The sequence below is a fragment of the Sesamum indicum genome, linkage group LG11 (genome assembly GCF_000512975.1).
Source record: "Sesamum indicum cultivar Zhongzhi No. 13 linkage group LG11, S_indicum_v1.0, whole genome shotgun sequence".
NCBI classification, from domain to species: Eukaryota; Viridiplantae; Streptophyta; class Magnoliopsida; order Lamiales; family Pedaliaceae; genus Sesamum; species Sesamum indicum.
In genome coordinates, this window is record NC_026155.1 from 13838992 (window position 1) to 13860922 (window position 21931).

The 21931-nt window shown below is 36.0% G+C and overlaps 5 protein-coding genes and 1 pseudogene across 9 annotated transcripts; 2 read left to right on the forward strand and 4 right to left on the reverse strand.

Moving 5' to 3' along the window:
• LOC105174414 (ras-related protein RABE1c) lies at positions 760-5695 on the reverse strand. 2 transcript variants are annotated; one of them, XM_011096515.2, is made up of 9 exons: positions 5544-5695; positions 5295-5418; positions 4699-4771; positions 4512-4612; positions 1954-2019; positions 1683-1780; positions 1373-1435; positions 1209-1301; positions 760-1116 (listed from the first exon to the last, which is right to left on the reverse strand). In XM_011096515.2, exons 2-9 carry the CDS (start codon positions 5365-5367, stop codon positions 1033-1035), a joined length of 651 nt encoding a protein of 216 aa, XP_011094817.1. In that variant the 5' UTR covers positions 5368-5418; positions 5544-5695; the 3' UTR covers positions 760-1032. The 2 variants fall into 2 exon arrangements, with proteins under 2 accessions (XP_011094817.1, XP_020553542.1); XM_020697883.1 differs by lacking the exon at positions 5544-5695 and having other exon boundaries at positions 5295-5525.
• LOC105174415 (soluble inorganic pyrophosphatase 4-like) lies at positions 7491-11870 on the forward strand. 3 transcript variants are annotated; one of them, XM_020697886.1, is made up of 9 exons: positions 7491-7764; positions 8692-8857; positions 8942-8970; positions 9875-9940; positions 10016-10123; positions 10930-10995; positions 11076-11196; positions 11304-11385; positions 11522-11870. In XM_020697886.1, exons 2-9 carry the CDS (start codon positions 8707-8709, stop codon positions 11562-11564), a joined length of 666 nt encoding a protein of 221 aa, XP_020553545.1. In that variant the 5' UTR covers positions 7491-7764; positions 8692-8706; the 3' UTR covers positions 11565-11870. The 3 variants fall into 3 exon arrangements, with proteins under 3 accessions (XP_020553545.1, XP_011094819.1, XP_020553544.1); XM_011096517.2 differs by having other exon boundaries at positions 7494-7764; positions 8720-8857; XM_020697885.1 differs by lacking the exon at positions 7491-7764 and adding an exon at positions 7802-7884 and having other exon boundaries at positions 8720-8857.
• On the forward strand, positions 12888-15948 carry LOC105174416. Of its 2 annotated transcripts, none has more exons than XM_011096518.2 (2): positions 12888-13702; positions 15672-15948. In XM_011096518.2, the coding sequence occupies exon 1, from the start codon at positions 12997-12999 to the stop codon at positions 13660-13662; it is 666 nt and encodes a 221-aa protein (XP_011094820.1). In that variant the 5' UTR covers positions 12888-12996; the 3' UTR covers positions 13663-13702; positions 15672-15948. The 2 variants fall into 2 exon arrangements, with proteins under 2 accessions (XP_011094820.1, XP_011094821.1); XM_011096519.2 differs by having other exon boundaries at positions 12889-13652.
• LOC105174417 lies at positions 16099-17130 on the reverse strand (annotated as a pseudogene).
• LOC105174418 (histone H2A-like) lies at positions 17953-19270 on the reverse strand. The gene is made up of 2 exons (XM_011096520.2): positions 18965-19270; positions 17953-18591 (listed from the first exon to the last, which is right to left on the reverse strand). The coding sequence occupies exons 1-2, from the start codon at positions 19172-19174 to the stop codon at positions 18349-18351; spliced, it is 453 nt and encodes a 150-aa protein (XP_011094822.1). The 5' UTR covers positions 19175-19270; the 3' UTR covers positions 17953-18348.
• LOC105174706 (probable histone H2A.1) lies at positions 20221-21159 on the reverse strand. Its single transcript, XM_020697889.1, has 2 exons — positions 20958-21159; positions 20221-20674 (listed from the first exon to the last, which is right to left on the reverse strand). The coding sequence occupies exons 1-2, from the start codon at positions 20988-20990 to the stop codon at positions 20432-20434; spliced, it is 276 nt and encodes a 91-aa protein (XP_020553548.1). The 5' UTR covers positions 20991-21159; the 3' UTR covers positions 20221-20431.

Sequence of the window (21931 nt, forward strand, 5' to 3'; positions counted from 1 at the left end):
CAAAGAAATGAATGGGGGGAACCTTTATATAAAGTCGGAAACAATTATTGAAAGTTGGCGAGGGATTGGTTTGGCCCAGAAAGTTTAAAGTGATGAAGCTTTGATTCAGATTTTATTTTCTTTCCCCTGCAAGAAAAAGTGGGCAAAATACTTCCTCAAATCAAATTCGATCGAATCAAACCAATCATAGAACAAGTATAATTCACTTGCTCTATAATTAATCATATTTTTTAACTGTATACCAATCACATGGTAAATATCATATAATTAATTTAGATCCAACCAAACCATTTAGATTGCAACTCCCGAAAAAGTGAAAGCACGGATTCACTTTGAAGAAAAGAAGAAAAACAAGTGCCGTATCAGTCAATCCATCCTGTAATTGGTAGAATTATGTGTAAGATGTTTTCTTCCACTGTCTCCTCTCCAAAAGGAAACACTGGTATAGACAGATGTATTACCCCTTCCCTAGAAACATAAAGAGTCAAGACAGTTATTTACTTGCCTCAAAATATGGATTTCCAGAACTCATGTTTACACATTTGCAGTAATGCATGTATTGCTGAATACCTTCGAGCACCCAAAGGCTTATAGCCTGAATTATCAGCTGTCAACCAAAAACTAACAAAGGTGGGGGAATTAAATCACCAATGTAACCATAGATAGAATTGCATCAATCTACGTCTAATGAGAGTTGGAGCAAGAGTATTTGCTTCCCTAACTTGAAGGGATTGGCAGACATTGATCTTTACACCATAAGAAACAAATAGAAGAAACTTTTTTCAAACTAAAATGCAATTCAGTGGCTTGAGGTTCAACTCAGTACAGTTCATAACAAAGACTTATATATACTAATCAATTCCTTTAATGAAGATCTGCCAATAAAACACAATTGTCTAGCATCTTCTAAAAATAATGAGGGATAGCAATACAAGCAACACCGATATAGTCATAACAAAGACTAGTTCCTCGGTCAAAATGGTCAATTTAGGGGCATATCTGGCCAGCCAATCTTTAATCACAGGGTTTTGCTCAAGAACCACAGCAGGCTGATTTTTGAGCAGCTTGGGCAGATCCAGCTGCCTGGTCTGGTTGGGAAATTTTTATGGTCTGAGGCTGCATTCATGCAAAAACTCATGGATCAGTCTTTATATGGCACGTATAGCGCAAATAAACATGCCTGCAGGTAGCTGATAAACTCTTGATACCTCAGTCTTTGAGTCAGTTTCAGCAAGTCTTTGCTTTATGTCCCTGGCAATTGAGAAGAAAACCTCCTCCACATTCATGTTTGTCTTAGCACTCTGTTTGACATTATGATATTTAGACTGAATCATTTGATACAAAAGTCCAACATAAGCAATATGCTACTTACGGTCTCAAAAAATTTGATTCCGTATTCATCAGCAAGTGCTTGACCCTTGGAGGTAGGAACAGCCTGTGGAAATTTAATTAGTCACGCCATAGTGGGGAAAAGCAAACTTAGAGAAAAGTATGAACATTAAAGAAAATAACTGATATGTCAGTCTTTAGTTAATCATTCTGGCCATTTTTCGTGCTGGCTTCCTGTCATCACTCACTTATAATTCTGATTTATTGAATCTCATGTCTTACTGAAGGGGATTAGATTTTATAGTTTCAAATTAATTTAAATAAATGTAATCTAGTTAATCATACTGGCATACCCTTTTGCTTTCATCCATGTCAGCCTTGTTTCCCACCAATATCTTGTTGACATTGTCAGAGGCATGCTGTTCAATGTTTCTGATCCAATTCCTAATGTCTGAGAAAAGGACAAAGTCAGTTTTTAACAAAATTGAGCATACTGTAAAATAATTACACAATCGCAGTTAGTTGATACATGAGGAAAGAATTAGGTGCGCATAAAAGATAAGATGAATCCACTACTAGTGATTGCAGCAATAGAAAAGAAAGATCCAAATGAAGAGTGATTACTGTTGAAAGATGACTCATCAGTAACATCATACACCAGCAATATACCCATTGCTCCACGATAGTAAGCTGCAAAAGAAGAAATATTAAAGCAACCGCTCATATTCAAGAAGGAAATTATGCTTGGGCATCTAAATAGGTTATAAGCATAACGATCAAAAGATAATTGGCAAACTATTTACTAACCAAACGGTATAAAGGAACAGGATATAACATGGAATTTCACAGATCCTTCTTCTCATAGCTAAGAGTGTATCAACTTAAGCTTATAAAATATGTCCCCAGATGTTTAGAGAAACTTTGGGGAAAAGAGCTTACAAATTCCAAAAGAAAATGTTAGCATCTTATAACTCCTTTACACCGAATAATAATAAGAATAATAATCACAAAAACAACAACAACAACAATAATAATAATAAGACCCTAACTTTACTTTTAAAAATCATAAATAGCCATTCTTAACAAATTATAAACTCTATAATCTTATTTTATCAAGCAATTCAAAGACTTCTTAAATTAAGAATAGCATTTTATAATCTCAAGAAACATATGATAAGATGTGAGGATTTATAAGATTCTTTAAATAAGTTTAGTCAAAACACCCTCTAAATGGCCGAAAAGGCCTTGTGAGGGAGCGAGCAGAAAAACTCCCCATAAAGTTCCCAGTGGAAGTTTCGACCTTCAGCTATAAGCTACAATCACCCATCAGCTTTGAAAGGTGCAATTATTGCCTTTACTAACCCATGAATTTGCTGGCTGGATTCACAGTTTACAGAAACAGGGTATGCCCAAAACTCAAAAACAGCAAATTAAGAGATAAGTAACTTAAGGGTTTCAGAGATATTGTCCTAACTACGGGTGCAAAATTAAATGACCAAGAACTGCTCTGCAACTCATTGTTTGGGAAACACATGTAAGAGTGAACATAGATTTCAAATCGAAATTGCACAAATATATATAAGTATAACGTTCCCTTAATTTCACAATTTTTCCCAAAAATTATACTTTTAACTGTTGTTGACTAATGCTGCAGCAACTGAAATATTGAATATACATAATATTTTAGAAGAAATATTGTATTTATCATATAAGTTGTTTCAATCTACTATGCACTCAATTTAATGCAATAATTAGAATTTTTCTCCATTTCCACTTCTTCTATCCCATGTTTATGATTTACATGATGAGACCAACTTATCTTTTTTTGTAAAAGAATCAAAATACTAGAACATACATCACATGCATTAAGCAAGTAATAACTAGTTAGAATATATTTCATAAATGCAGCAAATGAACTAAGAAAACAAGTCCAAATTAGTGTTCAACAGAAATCCACAGATATCTCTATTTGCCAGTAGTTATTCTTTGAGTGACACAAGATCTTGATATTGTTCTGAACTGCATATCAGCTGGTAAACTAGCTCACAAACCAATTATCTGCTTAAAGCATTTTAGAAGGCCTGAGAAAGTCGGAAAAAGAGCTGATAAGTTCAAAGAATGCTCTGTGACCTCTTCAAAGCTTAACAAAAATGAACAGAGTTCAGGTACCCTAGGCTGAGGGATTCCAGAGGGAGTGAAGTCGTTCTAATGCCCTAAAGTTTGAAACAATGAAAGGCATTATCACCCTTCCAACATTCCAATTGTCTATTGCTCGTCCTTGATCAACCAACTCCTTTTCGCTATAAACTACCATCCAATTCCATCCCCTAACACAACATCACAAGCTCCTCATAGAAGTACTCCCTCCACCATAATCCAAATGATGTTCCACTATTGCAACCCCTTTCACTGCCTTCCACCGTCCTGACATCATATAATCCTCATCAACAACCCGAAACTAATAAGCATGAAGAAGGAAAGTGGTCAGAAAGAAACTGAAAGCGGGGGGAAGCATGACAGAGAAAAACATCATGAGGAAAGAGGATAGGGAGGGTGAGAATGGAGACATATTTAGAGGCATGATTAAGCTGGACCACAGAGGACAATGAAGAAAAAGAAAGAGAAGGCAACCACAACATCAACATATACGGTTAGGAGGGAAATAAGCAAAAAGGAGAAAAGAAACACATTAATTTCAGAAAATCTGTAATAGAATGGAGCTAAATTGTGATCACCATAGGACTTGAGGGGTGCTTCAACCTAATTCTGGATGCTTGTCCAGCAAGTGAAAACTATGGATGTTCACTTTAGCCTATCCAGTAGTATAAAGAACACGTCATCATTTCATCATTTACTTCTCAAATCAGCATGGCCAAATGCATAACTTCACAACTTCCGATAAGCCGTAAGAAGCAGCAAAATATTCCACTCAAATAGCACTCCAAAGCAGAATGTTATAGAATGCCAAACGGGATAGATGCATTCTTCTTCCTCTATTTCCTTCTCATTTAGCCAACGGCACTCATATTTCCAAACTTGCTACTTATTGTAATTGCAAGCACATACTGCGGACAATATGCCACAACCCCTTTGCACAAGAAAAAAGTTTAACTGAACTGGAGTTCAAGTAGCTGTCCTCCAGATAAGAGAGGAGCTGGTTCCTGTGTCACTCAAACACATACCAGTTGTGATAGTCCGAAATCGCTCTTGTCCAGCAGTATCCCATATTTGCAGTTTGATCCTTTTCCCGTCAAGCTCAATAGTTCTTATCTTGAAATCAATCCTGTACAAGAAAACAGTATCAAATACAACAGACAGGAGAAGACATAACTGCCAAAGTTTAACAAGTTATTAGACATGGAGACCTACCCGATGGTAGTAATGAAACTGGTGGTGAAAGAACCATCAGAAAAACGCAAAAGAAGGCAACTCTTACCCACACCTGGAAAAAAAAAACATCACAATAATTCAGACTTTCAAATGAAAATCAAACAACATATTCAAGATACTCATAATTAAAAGTTCATAAAATAAAATGTGTACCTGAAAACACATGCATATAGAAACAGAGGAATCTAGAACATGGAAAAACTTATTATCCCATCAAATCCTATTAAGCATTCCTTATCACATCAAGCAGAAATACAGGTTGCGAAATGAGCATATATCCATACGAGCAGTTAAACAGCATCAACCGTTTTCACCAGTAAATCGTATAAAACATCTCATCTTATATCATACAAGAGCCCCAAAAAACGAAAATACAAAAAATCGTAAATGAGACCCACCCAAATAATTAGAATGATAAATGCGGAAACGATTCAAACATTTTCCATCAAATGCAGCCGAAACAATACAAAATCTACATCCTAATCACATATCTCACATTCCAAACGCAGAAAAGGCTTAAAATAACCCAAAAGACAACCAAAAGAAATCCAGGAAAAAGAAAAAAAAACACGCACCGCTATCACCGATCAAGAGAAGCTTGATGAGATAATCATAATCGGCTCGAGCTCTGGCGGGTGGAGCGGCCATCTGATTTAGATGTATTTAATTTTTTTTCCACAAATTCCTCAAAAATAAACCCTAGCAACAAAAATGATACTTACTTATTTATTTCAAATATCCGACGACGAAATGGAATCTGAAATTTGAAATTTGAAAAAAAAATGGAAACGGGGAAATTCAAAGAGAGCAATGGAAATAATTACCAGATCGCAGGAAAGAGCAAAAAGATGGATCTAATAAATGAGGAATGAGGAAAAAGAGGAGGAAGCAGCAGCGGTCGGTCGTTGAATTCTGCAATTTTCTTTTTAGTTATTATTATTTTATCTATTTTTGAATAAATCAATGATGGAGAGAGAATTATTATTATTTATTATTATATATCTAAAAAAGTGTGTTTGTTCGGAGTAAGTAAGAAATCTGGGGATGACTATGGGTTGGAAATGGAAATGGATACGCCTTGGACAGCCTGGACCAGGCCCATTACTGCTGGATTTACACATTTGGATTGCCCCCCATTACTTTATTTAAAATATCATCACAACAACAACACTCCTTTTTTTTTCTTAATTTCTAAACATAAAACTTTAATATATGTGAAAACCAATGCAAAAGTGGTAAGGGACAGCAAATTTGGGTCTTTTTTAATCACGTTAATAAAATTTATGTCACTTAAAATAATAATTACATATTTTACTTGTATACAAAATATAATAAAACTAAAATATTATTTTGTTCATATATATATAATTTTTTTTAAATATAGAACTTAACATTCAAAAACTAACGGGTAGCATATTCACATAATGCCTGGGCCAGACAGTGAGGTCTAGCCCATGGAGAATCGAGGCCTAAAATATAGATGGGCCACACAAATTCTAACTGCAGCTATATCCACAAACAAGATGCGGGTGGGTTGAGCTACGTTGGGCTCCATGCAAAAAATATAAAGGGGGAATTACAGTGCATTTATGCATTGATTTTTTATGATTTAAAACAAATTGTATTTAATAGTTTTTTAATTTTATTTATGTATAATAAAAAATTATCTCGTTAATCAAATTTTACTGAATTTAATGGTATTAGCAAATAAGTCGAATGAAAATTTATGTTTACCCTCAATTGACTATTTTATGACCTATTGCAGATAAAATAAACCTTTTATGACCAATATATCTTTATAAAATAAACCTAATGCATATGAGAAGTTATATCTTCACCCTTATAAGGGTACTTTTGTCCAAAAAATATCTATTTGACATGCAATAGGACAACAACAAGAATATAAATATGAAATTTCATCCAATTTTTTTCCTTTCCTGATATCAACAAAATCGATAAAATTTGACTAATTAGTAAATTTACTTGTTAGACATAAACAAATGATAGAGATGATAAATATAACTTTACAAATTAGGAGAAAGAACGTAGAATTATATCAAATGTTAGAGGAGGCACAGTAATTATAAGAAAAAATATAATATTTGTAGCATCAATTCTGTTCCCTTTTCAATTACTGCGAAAGCATATACCAAAGTATATGCTTTTTATTTGCGAGCCCCAAATGTACAATCTTCAAAGGTAAAACTTGGTTATGTTTTGACCATTTGACCTGAAGTTAAGTGCTAATTATATAGAGTAATTGATTTTTCCTCAATTCACTTTTGATCATTAAATAATATATGGAATCACCCACCGTCCAAAATCTCTTCGCCTTTTAGTTTTATCAAGGAATGGAAAATTCATATGCCTAATACTCTGTCCACGATTCTCTGATTATTATTGATTTTGATTTTCAATCAAAGAATCGCAGTGGATTCTTCTATTCTTATTTCTTTTTTCTTGTAGAATCGCACGTTTTACAGCACGATTCCGCTTATTTTGTTGAAATATTTTTTTAATTATTGTTAAAATTTTCTTTTATCTTAACGATTTTAAATAAAATTCCTCCGGAAGAATGATGCCCACGGCCCGTGAGGTATTAGGTTCCTGTCCGATCAACTCCCGGGGGTCCACTGAGGTTGGAGCAACCAACCCAATCATATGCCGCCACGTGTTGAGGACCCACGACATCATATTAGAATCTTCTTCTTCTGCTTATGGCAAATTTATTCGGGAAGAGAGAGAAAATGGAATTATCCTTTTACCTTGTTTTTCTTCCCTTTTCCTTTGAATATGTCCGTCTTTTAAATGGCAAAGCACCAAACGGAGCGGGAACGCGTAATCCACCGCCACTGGCTCGGGCTGAAAGCTTTGCTTTACTCTCTCTCACTAGGGTTTTTCTCTCTCTAAGCCATTCATTTCAGCTATAAATATCCTGCCTTGCCTTCATTTATACGCTCCGTGTTATACTCGAGATCTGAGCTTTTCCTCATCTTCTCACCGACGCTTTCTTACAGCTTCGATTGGCGTACTTTGCTGTTGCAGGTACTCTTCATGTTCAGATTTTAAGGCATTTGTTTGGTGTTTTTCTGTATTTCAAGCTCTTTTCTTGTTCCTAGTTGTATGGCATGCATGAGTCTATTACACGTATGAACTTTTATGCAGGTATTGTTGATGTTTTTCAACATAGAAGCTCTGTTCTGTGAAACTTAAGTTTTTGCGTACTTCAGCCATGTGTACTGAGTTTGAGAATTATACGCAAATTGCTTGGATTTTCTGCTGGATTCTTTCCGAGTTAATGCTGTTGTTGGTTTGTATTCGTAAATAATGGTTTTTGGGTGCGTCTACGTATGTTTTATGCATACATTATACTATTTACTAGAAACTTATAATATAGTACTATACAAGCGTGCACACGGAGGATCTAGTTCTCTGGGATCCATGCGTTCATAGATGCAGGTTTACCTTTAATGTTAATTTCTGACTGCCGTCTGATAAAATGGTTGTTAATTAAGTGCACTTTTGATGGCTCGCTGCATCTCAGTAATCTCCACTCTGCAGTTATACTCTGTTTTCGTGTCCTCAATTTGCAGTCCCCCGGCCTTTATATGGTTTGTGACTTTGTGTATTAATTTTTTGTAAAATTTATGTATAACAGCATTTTTAGCCAATAAGAACCAAAGGTCTTTCTTTTTTCTTTTTTTCTAGAATTATTTTGCTTGTGACGAGGAGAGGACAAATATGCATTATGAGTACCTTTTCATTTGTATTGACAGGAAGCTGACATGTAGTTATCGCCCTTTCATTTCATTTGCCAAATAATAGATGCATAATATCTCCTGAATTTTCAACAGTTGATATAATCAAATCTTGGAGCTGTAACATATCCTTTTAGTTCACATCTTTTTTTTTTTTTTAATTCTCTTACCAAATCTGTACCACTAGATAATCTTGTGTGTTAATTAATGACAGAAAATCTTATCTTATATGCCACCTGCAGTTATGACTCCACCAATTGAGACGCCAAACAAAGCCCCTGTTGTTAGGAAGTCATCACATTCCCCTCTTAATGAAAGGATCCTCTCTTCCCTGACCAGGAAAACTGTTGCTGCTCATCCATGGCATGATCTTGAGATAGGTGTGTAGTCCAACTCCCTCCCAGCAAGTTCAAATCTCAATTAGAATTCTTCATTTTAATATTTCTTTCTTATTTGCAATGCAGGACCTGGAGCACCTATAGTTTTCAACTGTGTAAGGATACTGAAGTTTGTTTAGTCTCTATTTTCCTTGTGATAAACTGAAGAAGATTCCAGATGTTAAATTCAGTACTTGGAGTTGAAATTTTGTGAATCCGTCTAGATTAAGTATGTCATCATATGAAATGGATGTCTTGAGGAGAATTTTGTATTCAACTATCATCTCCTTACAAATGAGCTTGTTTAATTTTAGATAGCAGGAGCAAGGAGTTCATCTGTTTATAGATTCCCATTTTATTTTTCCAGTTCTCGAGTTGCCAACTGTTTACTAATTCGAAATATCGTACTCCACTCGAGTGAAGTCAACTAAGCCATGTCATTGTGATTAGTGGCTAATTGCATGACTATTTATCACTCTTCTGTTTTTTACTCCTTATTTGGTTTCTTTTGCAACTTTCCTTTTGTCTTCCTAAAATTATATGTTCATTTTCCTCAGCAGTCTTATCTAATTTTGCTAGTAATAATCTTTAGTGGTCGGATCTCCTTCTGGCACTTTCTTCATTCCCTTTTATTGATTCATCTATTTTCCATCTCGCACTGCATTAAATTCCAATGAACTTCTGTAATTCTTTCCTCTCATTAACCTGTTATATATATAGTCTTTTGGCGCATTGCCAAACTCATTCAATTTGGTTGTGAAGTCTTTAGCATTGAGGCTCATGTCAGATGGAGCAAAATTGAATCAAACTGATACTCGCTCAAATTTAGTTTTGCACCCTCTATTTAATTTGGACAAACTGGACTACGTTTCCATAGTAGTGAAAAGTTTCTCAGAGACTCAGTAACTCCATATGAACATCAAATGGACAAATATGGATCAGCTGCTTTCTCTGCTGTGATGCTTCTGCAGTTTGCTTTATTTGCAGAGCTTTCTCAGACCAACTTGTGTAATCCTGCAGGTGGTTGAGATTAGTAGGGGAAGCAAGGTGAAATATGAGCTTGACAAGAATACTGGTCTAATCAAGGTATCAGCCTTGTTAACTTCTACAGCAAGTTATGTTAGTTAATGCGAAGTATAAAAAATATGCTTGCACCTGCAGGTTGATCGTGTTCTTTATTCATCAGTTGTGTACCCCCACAACTATGGTTTCATCCCTCGTACGCTCTGTGAAGATCATGACCCAATGGATGTACTGGTCATTATGCAGGTAAGATGAATCCAGGATTTCTTACACGTAGTCTGAGATACTATATTGTAAATGCACAATCTTTAGTTGATATGTGCCTCGAGATAAAATACATAAAAGAAATATCGCAAACATGTGTAGTGCATTTCTATAGGTTTACTTTAGGGGGGAACTACTTTTCTTTTCCCCCCAAATACACACTATTTGGATGATCTAATTAGGAGCGACATCTTGCAGTTTCCTTTTACTTGGACCAACAACCTACATTATCTCCGTGGTACATGTAATTGTGGTGGTTGTGTTTTTCCTAATCTGTTTCTTGTTATGGAAACACAATGTTCATTAGTCACTAGGAGGTCCTGGAGTTCAGTTTGTATAACTTCCCTTTCAAAGATGATATCTGTATCTGAGCCTATACTTTAGGATGTGCCTTTAACCAGCTAATAAGAAGCTAGAAACTGATGCATTATCTGCCTGTTTGAAGGTCACACAAATGACATACTCAGTCTGTATGACCTATTTCCAGGGGACAAATGGAAGAGAAACCTATTTGTTTAATCAACCATTGTAACAATGTGATTTTTAAATTTCACTTGGATTAATATTGATGTGAAATTCGACCCATCAGCATTTCTTTGTGATTGATCTCATCTGTTGGCTTGATCATCTTTTTATACATGATCCATTCTTTAGTTATTCTGGATACTTGTGAATCTCCTAATGGTGGTAGTAAATTATGGTTTGGAAAACAAGTCAAGTCAACCATTTAAAATATTGTCTTTGTGAACAGTGATTTGTGATTTAACTTTCTTGACCAACATATTCAGGAACCAGTTCTTCCAGGCTGCTTTCTCAGGGCTAAAGCAATAGGCCTCATGCCCATGATAGATCAGGTACTTGTACTTTACAATTTGTATATCATATTCACCTGACAATTCCCGAGAAAAAATGGTTGACTTGTTTTTCACAACAGGGAGAGAGAGATGACAAGATAATTGCTGTATGTGCTGATGATCCTGAGTATAAGCACTACACAGACATTAAGGAGCTTCCACCACACCGATTGGCTGAAATCCGCCGCTTTTTCGAAGACTGTATCCTTTTTAGATGATTATAAAATCATCTGAATTTTGTTTTCTCGGTTGAACAAACTTGAATTTGACTTGTGTTTCTGTTACTTGTGATCTTAACAATCAATCAGACAAGAAAAATGAGAACAAAGATGTTGCAGTTGATGAGTTTCTTCCAGCTACAAAAGCCTACGAAGCAATCCAGCGTTCCATGTAAGACGGAAACGATTGGCAGACTGGACTGTTCTCAATTGTCTCCTTTAGTAGATTTGTTTTTCAGCAAATAATAACCTAAATGCATTATTTCTTCATTTTGTTCATAATACCCGGCGCTCTTTCTCTTGTGCAGGGACCTGTATGCAGACTACATAGTCGAGAACTTGAGGCGGTAGTTTGGTTCCACCTGTTTGCAAGCGAAGGGTGATGCACCATGCTCTGAGTTTCGCCTCTTCAATGAAATTAATATACTAAGAAAGCTTATTATATACAGTATTAAGATGATGATGAAGAATAACTACTTTATAAAAGGTAGATTGATTGTACTGCCTTTTAGGGAAACCCCAAAATATATAATATAATATATTATTTGCTTTGTAAAAAGTGGTTGGTTGTCGACTGTTTTTGGTCCTTCCTCTTCTGTAACATCTGGATATTTACAACCCCCATTTTTTGCCCTGGAATTTATGTTTGTTTCTACGTATTGTTTTGCACTTACTGTTTCTTTCTTTTCTATTATTATTGTTATTATTCTTTTCCGCGAGATATGCATGTATTGTTGGTCTTTATAGATCACTGACTTCTGGTACACTTTCATCAGTGCAATTTTGACGTACTTATAGTAGGAACAGAGTATCTTATATTGTTTACTGTAACCTCCATGTTTTTTCTTTTCTTGTCAAAGGATGATTTGATCGGAACTTAATTATCGTCCGCACTAACTATATATATATATATATATATATATAATATGTGTGGCTTACACTATAACAATTTAGTAATGATATTTGAACTTAAAATAAAAATATATCTCTACAGATGTTATGAGGGAACAGAACCCAGAAGTTATCATGTTTGGTTTTGATTTTTGGAGTATTTTGTTATGTTTTATAAAGATATAGAGTGAAAAATAAAAATAAATAAGTATATATTTGAAATATGTATTATTATTGTTGTTTGATAGAAACAATTAATCACATTATGTATACATCATCTATTCTAATATAAAGTCAAAAGCAATATCTCACTTACAACTGCGGTGCGTTACCAATTTTTTGGTGGTATTAATAATATTTTTAAGCTATTTTTATTTATAATATATTTAAAATAAGAAACATCTTATTTTATACAATGTGGCAACGGCCAGTTAATCCTATAATAAAAGAAGCAAATAAAGGTATAAATTAGAAAGACTCACTCACTTGAATATTTACATTTCTATTCTATCCTTTTGCTTCTTGACGAGCGTCAATTACAAGTTTTTGTATGTCAAAAGTGAACACCACCCATACAATATATTGATCAAGTGTAACTAAAGTTAAAACTCTTAAATTGAATACTATTGTAAGCATAAATTTGATTTCAGAGTGATGAATCAGTTCTGTAGGTGTTATTAGTTATAGGGGAAATAGTGTGGTGAGTACTTGGACGTAGAGTTTATTTTAAAATTGGGGCCACCAAAGCCGTGCAACCTACAAAGTCAAAACCCCAGTGACTCCTACCTTTCTTTGTGTTACGAAAATTCTAAGAATTATAATTACGCTGTCCCCAAACCCAAACCCCTACCAAAACCTCCCCATTCCAAGATTCCCTTTCAATCCAACAACCATGAACACCAGCGGCAGTTCTTCCTTCAACTCCTCCACCCCTAATTTCGATAACCTCCTCCTCCAGTCCCTCATGTCCCGCCTCCACCTCCGCCCCCACGCTTCCTCGACCTCCTCTGCTGCTAAGTCCCTCGAAGACCTCCTCTTCTCCGACCTCCTCCTCAATCTCTCCGAATCCGATTCCGATTCCGACAACGAGGACTCCTCCTCCTCGTCCAAAACCCAGCTCGCTAAAGAAGAATCCAGGCTCGAGAAAGAAATCGTCCGTACTATTCTCAGTGGGGAAATTGAGAAGCTGAAACCTAATTCTGGTCAGGCTATAAGTATTGGGGAGCACCATATCTGCGTCGGGTTTCAAGAGGAAACCGGGTCCGATTATCGGGTTTGGGAGTGGCATGGTCATATTATGTTGTTTGATGAGGAGAATGGCTATACCCCGGAGTATATTTATGGGAATTACTTCGAGAGGGTTGGTGCAGCGAAGCGAAAAATGAAGAAGGAGACTGCGAAGAAGGAGAGTGATCATGATGATGATGAAAAGGAGAGGGAGGAGGAGAAGGTGGGGAATATGGGGTTGAAAGAGCTGATTGACTCTGTGGGATCAGGCAACGGACGGATTCTTCATCGCAATTTAAATGCAAATTCTGGGTCACCGAGGTTTATATAAGATGACCAAACCCTTTTCTGTTGCACTTTTATCACTATTAGTATGTACATACTCTGATCCGATTGTTTCTTTTTTCTTTCCTTGTCCCCTGCTGCGTCGAATTTGTTGGAAATGTTATAAGGTCTAATGCCCTTCAGAATCTGATATGTCTTATTAAAGACTTGAGTTGGTTAACTATTTGAAATTTTTGCAAATTGTGTGCTGCCATTTTAATTTGTTCTCAAGGTACAATCTTCGAAATAGCCAGTGCTTTACAAACACGAGTTGCACTAGAAACTCTTGTGACTTCTAAGTTTGCAAACATGTAACTCTTCTGTCTGGATATATAATGGGTTGTTCATGTTTGCTATATGATTATACTCATTGTGATTGAAGTCTAATAATGCTATGGTATCTAGGAAGAAGTACTTGTAGGCTTATAATGCAAGCAAATCTATCATGATACTCTTTGAAATGGGATATATTTCAAGTTTCTGTGGGGACTCTTTGTGACAGAGAGATAATTTCTTCACCTATCTTTTGTAGTGATCATCTGTCATAAGCCCCACAGTTTGATGACATTTCTTATTTGTGTTTTCTTGTGTATCTCTGAGCACCTAATGCTTTCAGTGTAGTAGACACTGAGTGCTATGTTTCACCTGAATTTCTATGAGGAATGATATAAAAGTGCCTTCACTTCTCAAATTTTCTAGTTTAGTAACTTTGTATGCAAGTGATGATTGTTTGGTCAATGTGGGAGACATTATTCTGATAATATGCTTGAGAACATGAAAAAGTTTGCTTCAGCATTGTTACTCTATTTCTCCATTCCAGTGTCCAAGTATTACAATGGTGCCTATGGAATAATTGGTGATCTTAACTGTTGTCTTTGAGAGCCAGCTAATAGCTGGATTGCCCCTACCTTGTGTTGATTCAACCATGTCAAATATGGGTATTCCTAGTTTGAGTTGGTGTAACACAGAACTATCTTCCACACTAGTTCTAGGACTCGGGAGAATTGAGCCAGGGAGATATTCAACCCTTATTTTCTCTAGGCAAATTATACCATGTGTTGCCAGCAAAAGATCAAACAGTAATTTGCCTCTTAAAAGTCATTGCCTTTGAATCTTCAGTTGTTTAGTACAAATACTGAGAATATTGGGATTAGTTGTTGCTTACACAAATGTAGATGGTTCAAAAGCGAGAGAACATAACTATGCCTAAATCATATAGATCATAACCATTGTGGTCATTTACTCTTGCTCAATCAGGAACGAAGGGATCATGACCAGTACCTTGCCACCACATGTCATAGAACACTTGAAGAAGAGGAAATATTGGAAACCACATCTGATGACAATGAATGTATTCTACCCTTCTTCACCATGGTTTTAGGACCTTAGAATCCCTGATTGGACACCATTTATGGACAATCAATTTAGTCAATGTAGTCTGAAATTTGAATCCTACTATTGCTTTGACATACTTAGTAAGGCATTTGCTCTGGTGTTTCTTTTCTTCTGAGAACAAGAGGCATCAACTTTGTTTGCTGTGTTTTTCTTTGGGTGTTGATCCAGAGTTTTGTTGACTTTTGTTGTGCTCCTTACTCTGGGAACATATTAATCCATGCCATCAATGCTGAAAAAACAAAATATCTTCACGAAAAAATGGTTTTCATTTACGTTGAATTTGTGCGCACTCTTGCACAATGAGAGCAACACCACTGCTTGAAAAACGAATACGGTTCAAGTACTATTATAAAGTTTAGCTGCTTTCTTGATTGTTATACACAGTACGGTCTTTGAAACCGGTTACTTCTGAAGATACTTGAAAAGGAGAAACAACCAAAAGAGAACAAGAGCATACTGATGAATCAAGTTTCATTATTACCGTGTGTGCGTGAACTCAGATTGTCTTAAGATTGCTGGCATACTTGTGTATTTACTCAATCGTTAGGTGTGCATTTAAATCTCGAGTTCTCCTCAGGGTGGCCTAACATTGAAGACTCATTTTTTTCGTTGCAATGGCAGGTTCTAGGCGAGAGATATATCCAAATCAGAATAAAGATCATTTGTGGGATGAAGTTGGAAGCACACAAGTCAATTTATCTGTCTCATACAGTCACCGCATTTTACTTTGTGTCTTACCTTCATTGAGCTGTTTGCTCAATTTGCATGCTTCAGAGGGCATAATTTGGCAGTTTTGCTTTCCTTCTACAGTATAAAATTAACTGGAATACACGCATGTACTTTAAGATCAGAATTGATGGAAGTTGCTTCTTGCTAATGAGCTATCATTGTTCTATTATATTGCTTTGCTCTGTTCAAGAGTTTGGTGAAGAAATGTTTGGAATTGTTGAAATGTACAAACAGCTTACTGTATAGATTCTCTTACAACCCAGGATCCATTTGCTGCTTGAAAATGGATTATTAGTTGCAATTCGGCTTATCTGTGATTTATGTAAAAATGTCGGTTTGTCCTGAAACATGGCATGTCGGTTTATCGTATGAAACTGCATTTAACATTTGATGTCTCCCTTGTGGAGAGTTTGATTGTGCGTATTCATATGATAGCTTGGTGCAATCTGTGAATTCGAATGCTTATTCTCTGAAGCACTGTTCAATATCAAATGAAAAGAGCGAAAACAAAATTTCAAGCAAAAACATCAATAAATTCCATTGAGATCCCTAAATCCATGTTTCCTTTCACAAATCTAATCTAATCTCCATAACAATCTCATAAATCTCTCCAATCAACAATCGGCCAACTCACCAGGCAAAACTAGCCTCACCGCAGTCTGAATCTCTCGTGAGGTTCTCGTCGACTTCTTATTGTACCATGCCAGCCGCGATGATTCCATCGAGAGCTTCTCGAAGATATCATTGATGAAACTGTTCATAATCCCCATAGCTTTGCTCAATATTCCTATATCTGGATGCACCAGTTTCAAAACCTTGAATATGTATATCTTGTAAGTCTCCTACTCTTCTTGATCTTCTTCTTCTTCTTGCCATCGGAGGCACCGCCTTCTTTTGCAATCTTCTTCTCTACCTTGGGCGGCTTCTTCTCCACCATGGCCGGTCTCTTCTCCGCTGGCTTTTTCTCTGCATTTGGTGCCATTTCCCAAAATCAGTGGGAGAATGTAGCTCAATGGCATTTATTTTTCTCAAATATGATCCGTGCGAACACAATTGACCTCATTTCTAGGAGAAACTCTAATAGTTAAGAATTCAACATTTCATAATTGAAGTGTTGGTTTCAAAATTCATTGAGCGTGTGTGAGAGTAGGTCTGAGGATAAAAACTTGACCTCATATATATATATATATGTATATATGACAATACAATCGATTCAGAATAGCATTCTAATTTTAGCTGTTGATTATTGAGATTAAAAAGAATGGAAAAAGAGTAAAAACCCAACATCAATGCACCACAATGTGGCAAAAAGAAACTTGGATGATTAACAAGCTGATAAACCTACCCCTCTTCTTATCATGTGATCCCAAAAATGTGTCATTGTATGAGGCGAGTAGTCCATACTCCACAGCACACTAAAGTTACAATTTTTTGGGTTATACTCTTTGTTTTTCCTAAATACAATGGTAGGGGTTTGGGGAAACCAAAATATCCCCTACTGCTAAAGGAAATGACAAGCCAATTCAACCTTCTTGTAGTTATAATTGCAACCTATTTTCTCCTTTCCTCTTTAATACATGATTCATAAGTAACTCACTCCACATTTGGCCTTATCATCATCAAATCGAAGGAAATGTGTCAACATATTTAGAAACACAACATCAAAAGGAATCACATGCATCATATCATGCATTTGCTAATGCACTTGATTCTCTCGGTGATGTTTGGCTAAACTTTTTTTTTTCTTAAAAAAAAAGATGGTTTATAAAACTTATAAAAAAGTTAAATCTTAGTGTTTGATGCAAATAAAAAAAATTATGAAATTTCTAAATGTTAGTTTATTTAGAAAAAAAAAAAAAGAAGAAGAAGAAGATGTCTTTAAGAATTATAAAAAGTTAAATCTTAGGGTTTGAATAAAATAAAAACATAAAATTTATAAAATATTAGTAATAAATTTATAATTAATTTTAAAAACCTTGTTAAGATATTAAAATAAATTGATGGCTATAAGACTTGTAAACTCCTAATATTTTATTTTTAGAACGTGCAAAATCTTATCTTAAAAATTTACCAATTACATTGTGACATTTTATAAATCTCAAATAAATACTTTAAAAACTTGTATGCTCACCCAAACACCAGCTTAATTGTTGTTAAATAGACAAATAACAAGTGCTGCAAGAGGACACCACTGCCATTATCAAACTCGGCATCACCCCTTATAACTCATCTTTCTCCAACGTAGAAACTCAAGAAATTGGCATCTTTTCTTGACACAAAGAAATTTCCAAAGTATGACCCTCCTAATTAATTCTAATGCTATTACAAATATTCATGGCCCCTTGCAAAGACAAAAACTCGATTTCACAAGTACCCAAAAAAAAGAGAGATAATCTTCCCATTAAATTTATATAGTGGAGGATCTAAAAAGCAACTGTAGAGGATGAAGTACAATTACTCCAGTTATAAACATCCTTCACTACACAGCACTCGTTCAAATTACCTTCATTGAACTTCAAGAAACCCAACAATGTCATTCAATTCTACACTTCACAAGAACATGGATCAGTTAACCCTTCTTCGGCGACTTGGTGGCCTTGGTTGGGGACTTAGCTGGCTTCTCCGCCGCCTTCTCAGACTTCTTCGGCAGAAGAACTGGGTTGATGTTCGGTAGAACGCCTCCGTGTGCGATTGTCACTCCAGCTAGAAGCTTTCCGAGCTCTTCATCGTTCCTCACTGCGAGCAAAACGTGCCTCGGAATGATTCTGTTCTTCTTGTTGTCTCTCGCCGCATTTCCAGCCAATTCCAAAACCTGACCACAGTTTTCGATAAATTCTGTAAGTTTCGTGATGTGCAGTAACACAGCACAAACCCTAATCGCATTCAGGGATTTTAATGGTGAATAGATCTAACAGGCAAACATGATAAAAAGAGTGGAAAACATTAATTGATATGTTCACACTCTAATTCAGAAACGAAAACCCTAAATTCAAATCCTTCAGAAGAATCAACGAGGGAAAACCAGTTAAATCGAGCAACATCCCGACTTTAATATCAACTTTCAGTAGTAAAGTAAATATGCAGACCCTGATACGCAGTTGAAAAAATTCACCGCCAAAGAGGATCGAAATAAGAGCACATTAGGTAAAAATCGAGTCAGAGAAAATAAAGAGAAAGCAAAGCACCTCTGCAGCAAGGTACTCGAGCACGGCAGCCATGTAAACCGGCGCACCTGTACCCACCCGCTCCGAATATCGTCCCTTCTTCAGATACCGTCCGATCCTGCCCACCGGGAACTGGAGGCCGGCTTTGACGGACCGGGAAACGGGCTTCTTCTTCGGACCGCCGCCCTTCCTTCCCCCAGCTCCCTTCTTCAATTTGCCGCCACTTTCCATTTCTCTCTAGTAACAAAGAAATTATGAATGAAGAACTACAAAAGAAGATGTGATGTGAGACTGAAAGCAGAATTGCAACAATGCGTGTAAATCTTGCGGGGGTGGTGGTGGTGGTTAAATAACAAGTGGATTTGGGTACGGATGGAATGAGGTGGAAGTTTTGAACCGTTGGATTGATTTCATCGACGGTCCTTAGATGAACTAGTGGCGATCCGCGTGCTTGGAATTGAACCAATCAGGCATCGCTCTTACAACAGGGCTAAGGTTACGGGAGATTGTACGACAAGAAACAAGTCTAAACTCTAAAGCCATGTCTAATTAAGATGCTTCTTTTTATTAAATTTTAAAAACTCATTTTATCACTTTAATTATCAATTTATTAGTTATTTTGCTAAGTGACAAACATGGTGCAAAATTTTTATTTCATTATCTGGAAAAGAAAAAAAGAACGTTTAGGTAACAATGTAAAATCAAATCAAGAATTAATTAATAAGAACTTTCGAAATTTGATTTCTCATTTTTCTAATAAGAGTCCTAATTAGAAGTAATATTTTTAAAATAATTGATAAGTAAGGCATTTTTTGAGTAGATGTAGTCCAAATATCAATTCCGAGTATAGTCAACTATGATCTGTTAAATTCATTATTGATTGAGGGTTTTAATTGATTTGATTCCTTTGAAAATCTTATATAATTCAAGACATGGGTGCAATGTGTATGAAATTTATTAACCTATTCACAAGTAATATTTTGTCATTTTATTTTAGTGGAATTCATTTCACTCTATCTTATTCCTTTTACCACTTTTAAATCTTTCTTTTTCGATATCTACAAGCAACTTAATTTTTTCAAATATATGTATATACATATAAATAATAATTTATCTTGCAAAATTGTATATTTGAAAATTCTCAATTATAAAACCAATCTGGAAGATGCTTCAATGCTTCAGACACAAAACTTCCTTTATGGGATATCTTAATGTTCAATCTTGGGTAGGGTGTATGAGTATAAGAAAGAAAACTATACACAGTCAGACATGATGCGGAAATTAAACAGGAGTATTCTTCCTATTCAATTGATCAGAATCATGCATGAAACATCTAACAAGGATAAACTACAAAATTCACTCCACTGATTGTCAGCATTCTTTCCTACAATCCAACAACACTATTTCAAATTACATACAGGGAACTCAACCTCTAAATACAAGTACAACTAAGTCATTTGATGATTCGGCCATCAACAAGAAGATCAATTAGGCCTTCTTTGGCGACTTGGTGGCCTTGGATGGGGATTTTGCTGGTGTATCGGAAGCCTTCTCGGACTTCTTGGGCAGAAGAACAGGGTTGATTTTCGGTAGAACTCCTCCGTGCGCGATTGTCACTCCAGCCAGGAGTTTTCCGAGCTCCTCGTCGTTCCTCACTGCAAGCCAAACGTGCCTTGGGATGATCCTGTTCTTCTTGTTGTCTCTCGCCGCATTTCCAGCAAATTCCAGAACCTGAATGCAGTTCCAGTTAAGTTTGTAAGTTAACTAACAGAGAACAATATCTAATCTCACAGCCAGAAGCATCGAACACATTGGTTATCGTTGAGGCCCTAATTCGAAATAGAATAAACTAACTTCACATTGCTCCGAATAATCGACGGCACGAAAGCAGCAGAAAACCAGCACAATCAAAAAAATTGAAACAACACTATATACTTCAATCTCAGCCAATAGCGCGGGAAGAAACGATTGGATTACAAATTGCGACAAGGAGAATAGGGAGAAAGAAGAAGACCTCGGCAGCAAGGTACTCAAGCACGGCGGCCATGTAAACCGGCGCACCGGTTCCCACCCGCTGAGAATAGCGTCCCTTCTTCAGGTACCGTCCGATCCTGCCAACAGGGAACTGGAGGCCGGCTTTGACGGATCGAGAAACGGGTTTCTTCTTTGGGCCGCTGCCCCTCCTTCCACCAGCGCCTTTCTTTACTTTTCACCACTCTCCATTTCTTTCAATACTTAAATGTATAAGAGTTTACTGAAAAAAAAAAAAGAGAAATATGATGAAAAACATGTGAAGTGCAAAAAACCCATACTCTTAATGTCCAACGGGAGTAAACTGCAAATCGTAGCCCATAAGAACCATACAATCACAACACCTTCTTACTAAATTTCAGAGTCGGGCCCAATTTGGATTGTATCAGCCCATTATCCATCCCAATTGGGCCCCAGTGGAATTTGTATGGGGGGACTGAATTTGGGCCATCATTTCATAAGCAATAGAATATAGATGACTGAATACTTGACATATAATAAATAAGTAATAAGTCAATCGAGAGTAAATATAAGTTTTCATTCAGTTTTCTGTTAATATAAGCAAAGTTAATGATTTTTGACTAAAAAAGAGACTTATTTATTGGACGAAAGCAAACCTTAAGGGTGTTAGATGTAATTTCCTAATTTTAGAGGAGGAGATTGTAATTATACCAAAAAAAGAAAGGGATTTGAACTATTTTTTCCTCTTTTGTCGGTGTAGATATAGTCATAAAAAAATAAATAAATCCGTACTTACAAAACATTCAATCCTCTATAAATACTTTCCGAAAATATATGTTAGAAGAAACTCCAAATTATCCAAATATACATTTTTGCCGCAGGCTAACACAGAGTAACTGCAACCGTAAGATTTTGTCTTACAGTAACGCGTACGGTCAAGATCAACCTCATCAGGACTGGACTTTGTCCACGTTGACCAAGAGCTTTTCATATATC

Excerpts from the sequence above, each read along its gene's own strand:
- LOC105174414 (XM_011096515.2), bottom strand. The coding sequence starts at position 5,367 with ATGGCCGCTCCACCCGCCAGAGCTCGAGCCGATTATGATTATCTCATC. Across the intron at positions 2,020-4,511 it reads ATTTCGGACTATCACAACTG|CTTACTATCGTGGAGCAATG; the intron begins GTATGTGTTTGA and ends CTTCTTTTGCAG. Across the intron at positions 1,117-1,208 it reads AAACTGACTCAAAGACTGAG|CCTCAGACCATAAAAATTTC; the intron begins GTATCAAGAGTT and ends GCATGAATGCAG.
- LOC105174415 (XM_020697885.1), top strand. The coding sequence starts at position 7,848 with ATGCATGAGTCTATTACACGTATGAACTTTTATGCAG. Across the intron at positions 10,124-10,929 it reads ATGTACTGGTCATTATGCAG|GAACCAGTTCTTCCAGGCTG; the intron begins GTAAGATGAATC and ends CAACATATTCAG. Across the intron at positions 11,386-11,521 it reads GAAGCAATCCAGCGTTCCAT|GGACCTGTATGCAGACTACA; the intron begins GTAAGACGGAAA and ends TCTCTTGTGCAG.
- LOC105174418 (XM_011096520.2), bottom strand. The coding sequence starts at position 19,174 with ATGGAAAGTGGCGGCAAATTGAAGAAGGGAGCTGGGGGAAGGAAGGGC. Across the intron at positions 18,592-18,964 it reads TCGAGTACCTTGCTGCAGAG|GTTTTGGAATTGGCTGGAAA; the intron begins GTGCTTTGCTTT and ends AACTGTGGTCAG.
- LOC105174706 (XM_020697889.1), bottom strand. The coding sequence starts at position 20,990 with ATGGCCGCCGTGCTTGAGTACCTTGCTGCCGAG. Across the intron at positions 20,675-20,957 it reads TTGAGTACCTTGCTGCCGAG|GTTCTGGAATTTGCTGGAAA; the intron begins GTCTTCTTCTTT and ends AACTGCATTCAG.
- LOC105174416 (XM_011096518.2), top strand. The coding sequence starts at position 12,997 with ATGAACACCAGCGGCAGTTCTTCCTTCAACTCCTCCACCCCTAATTTC.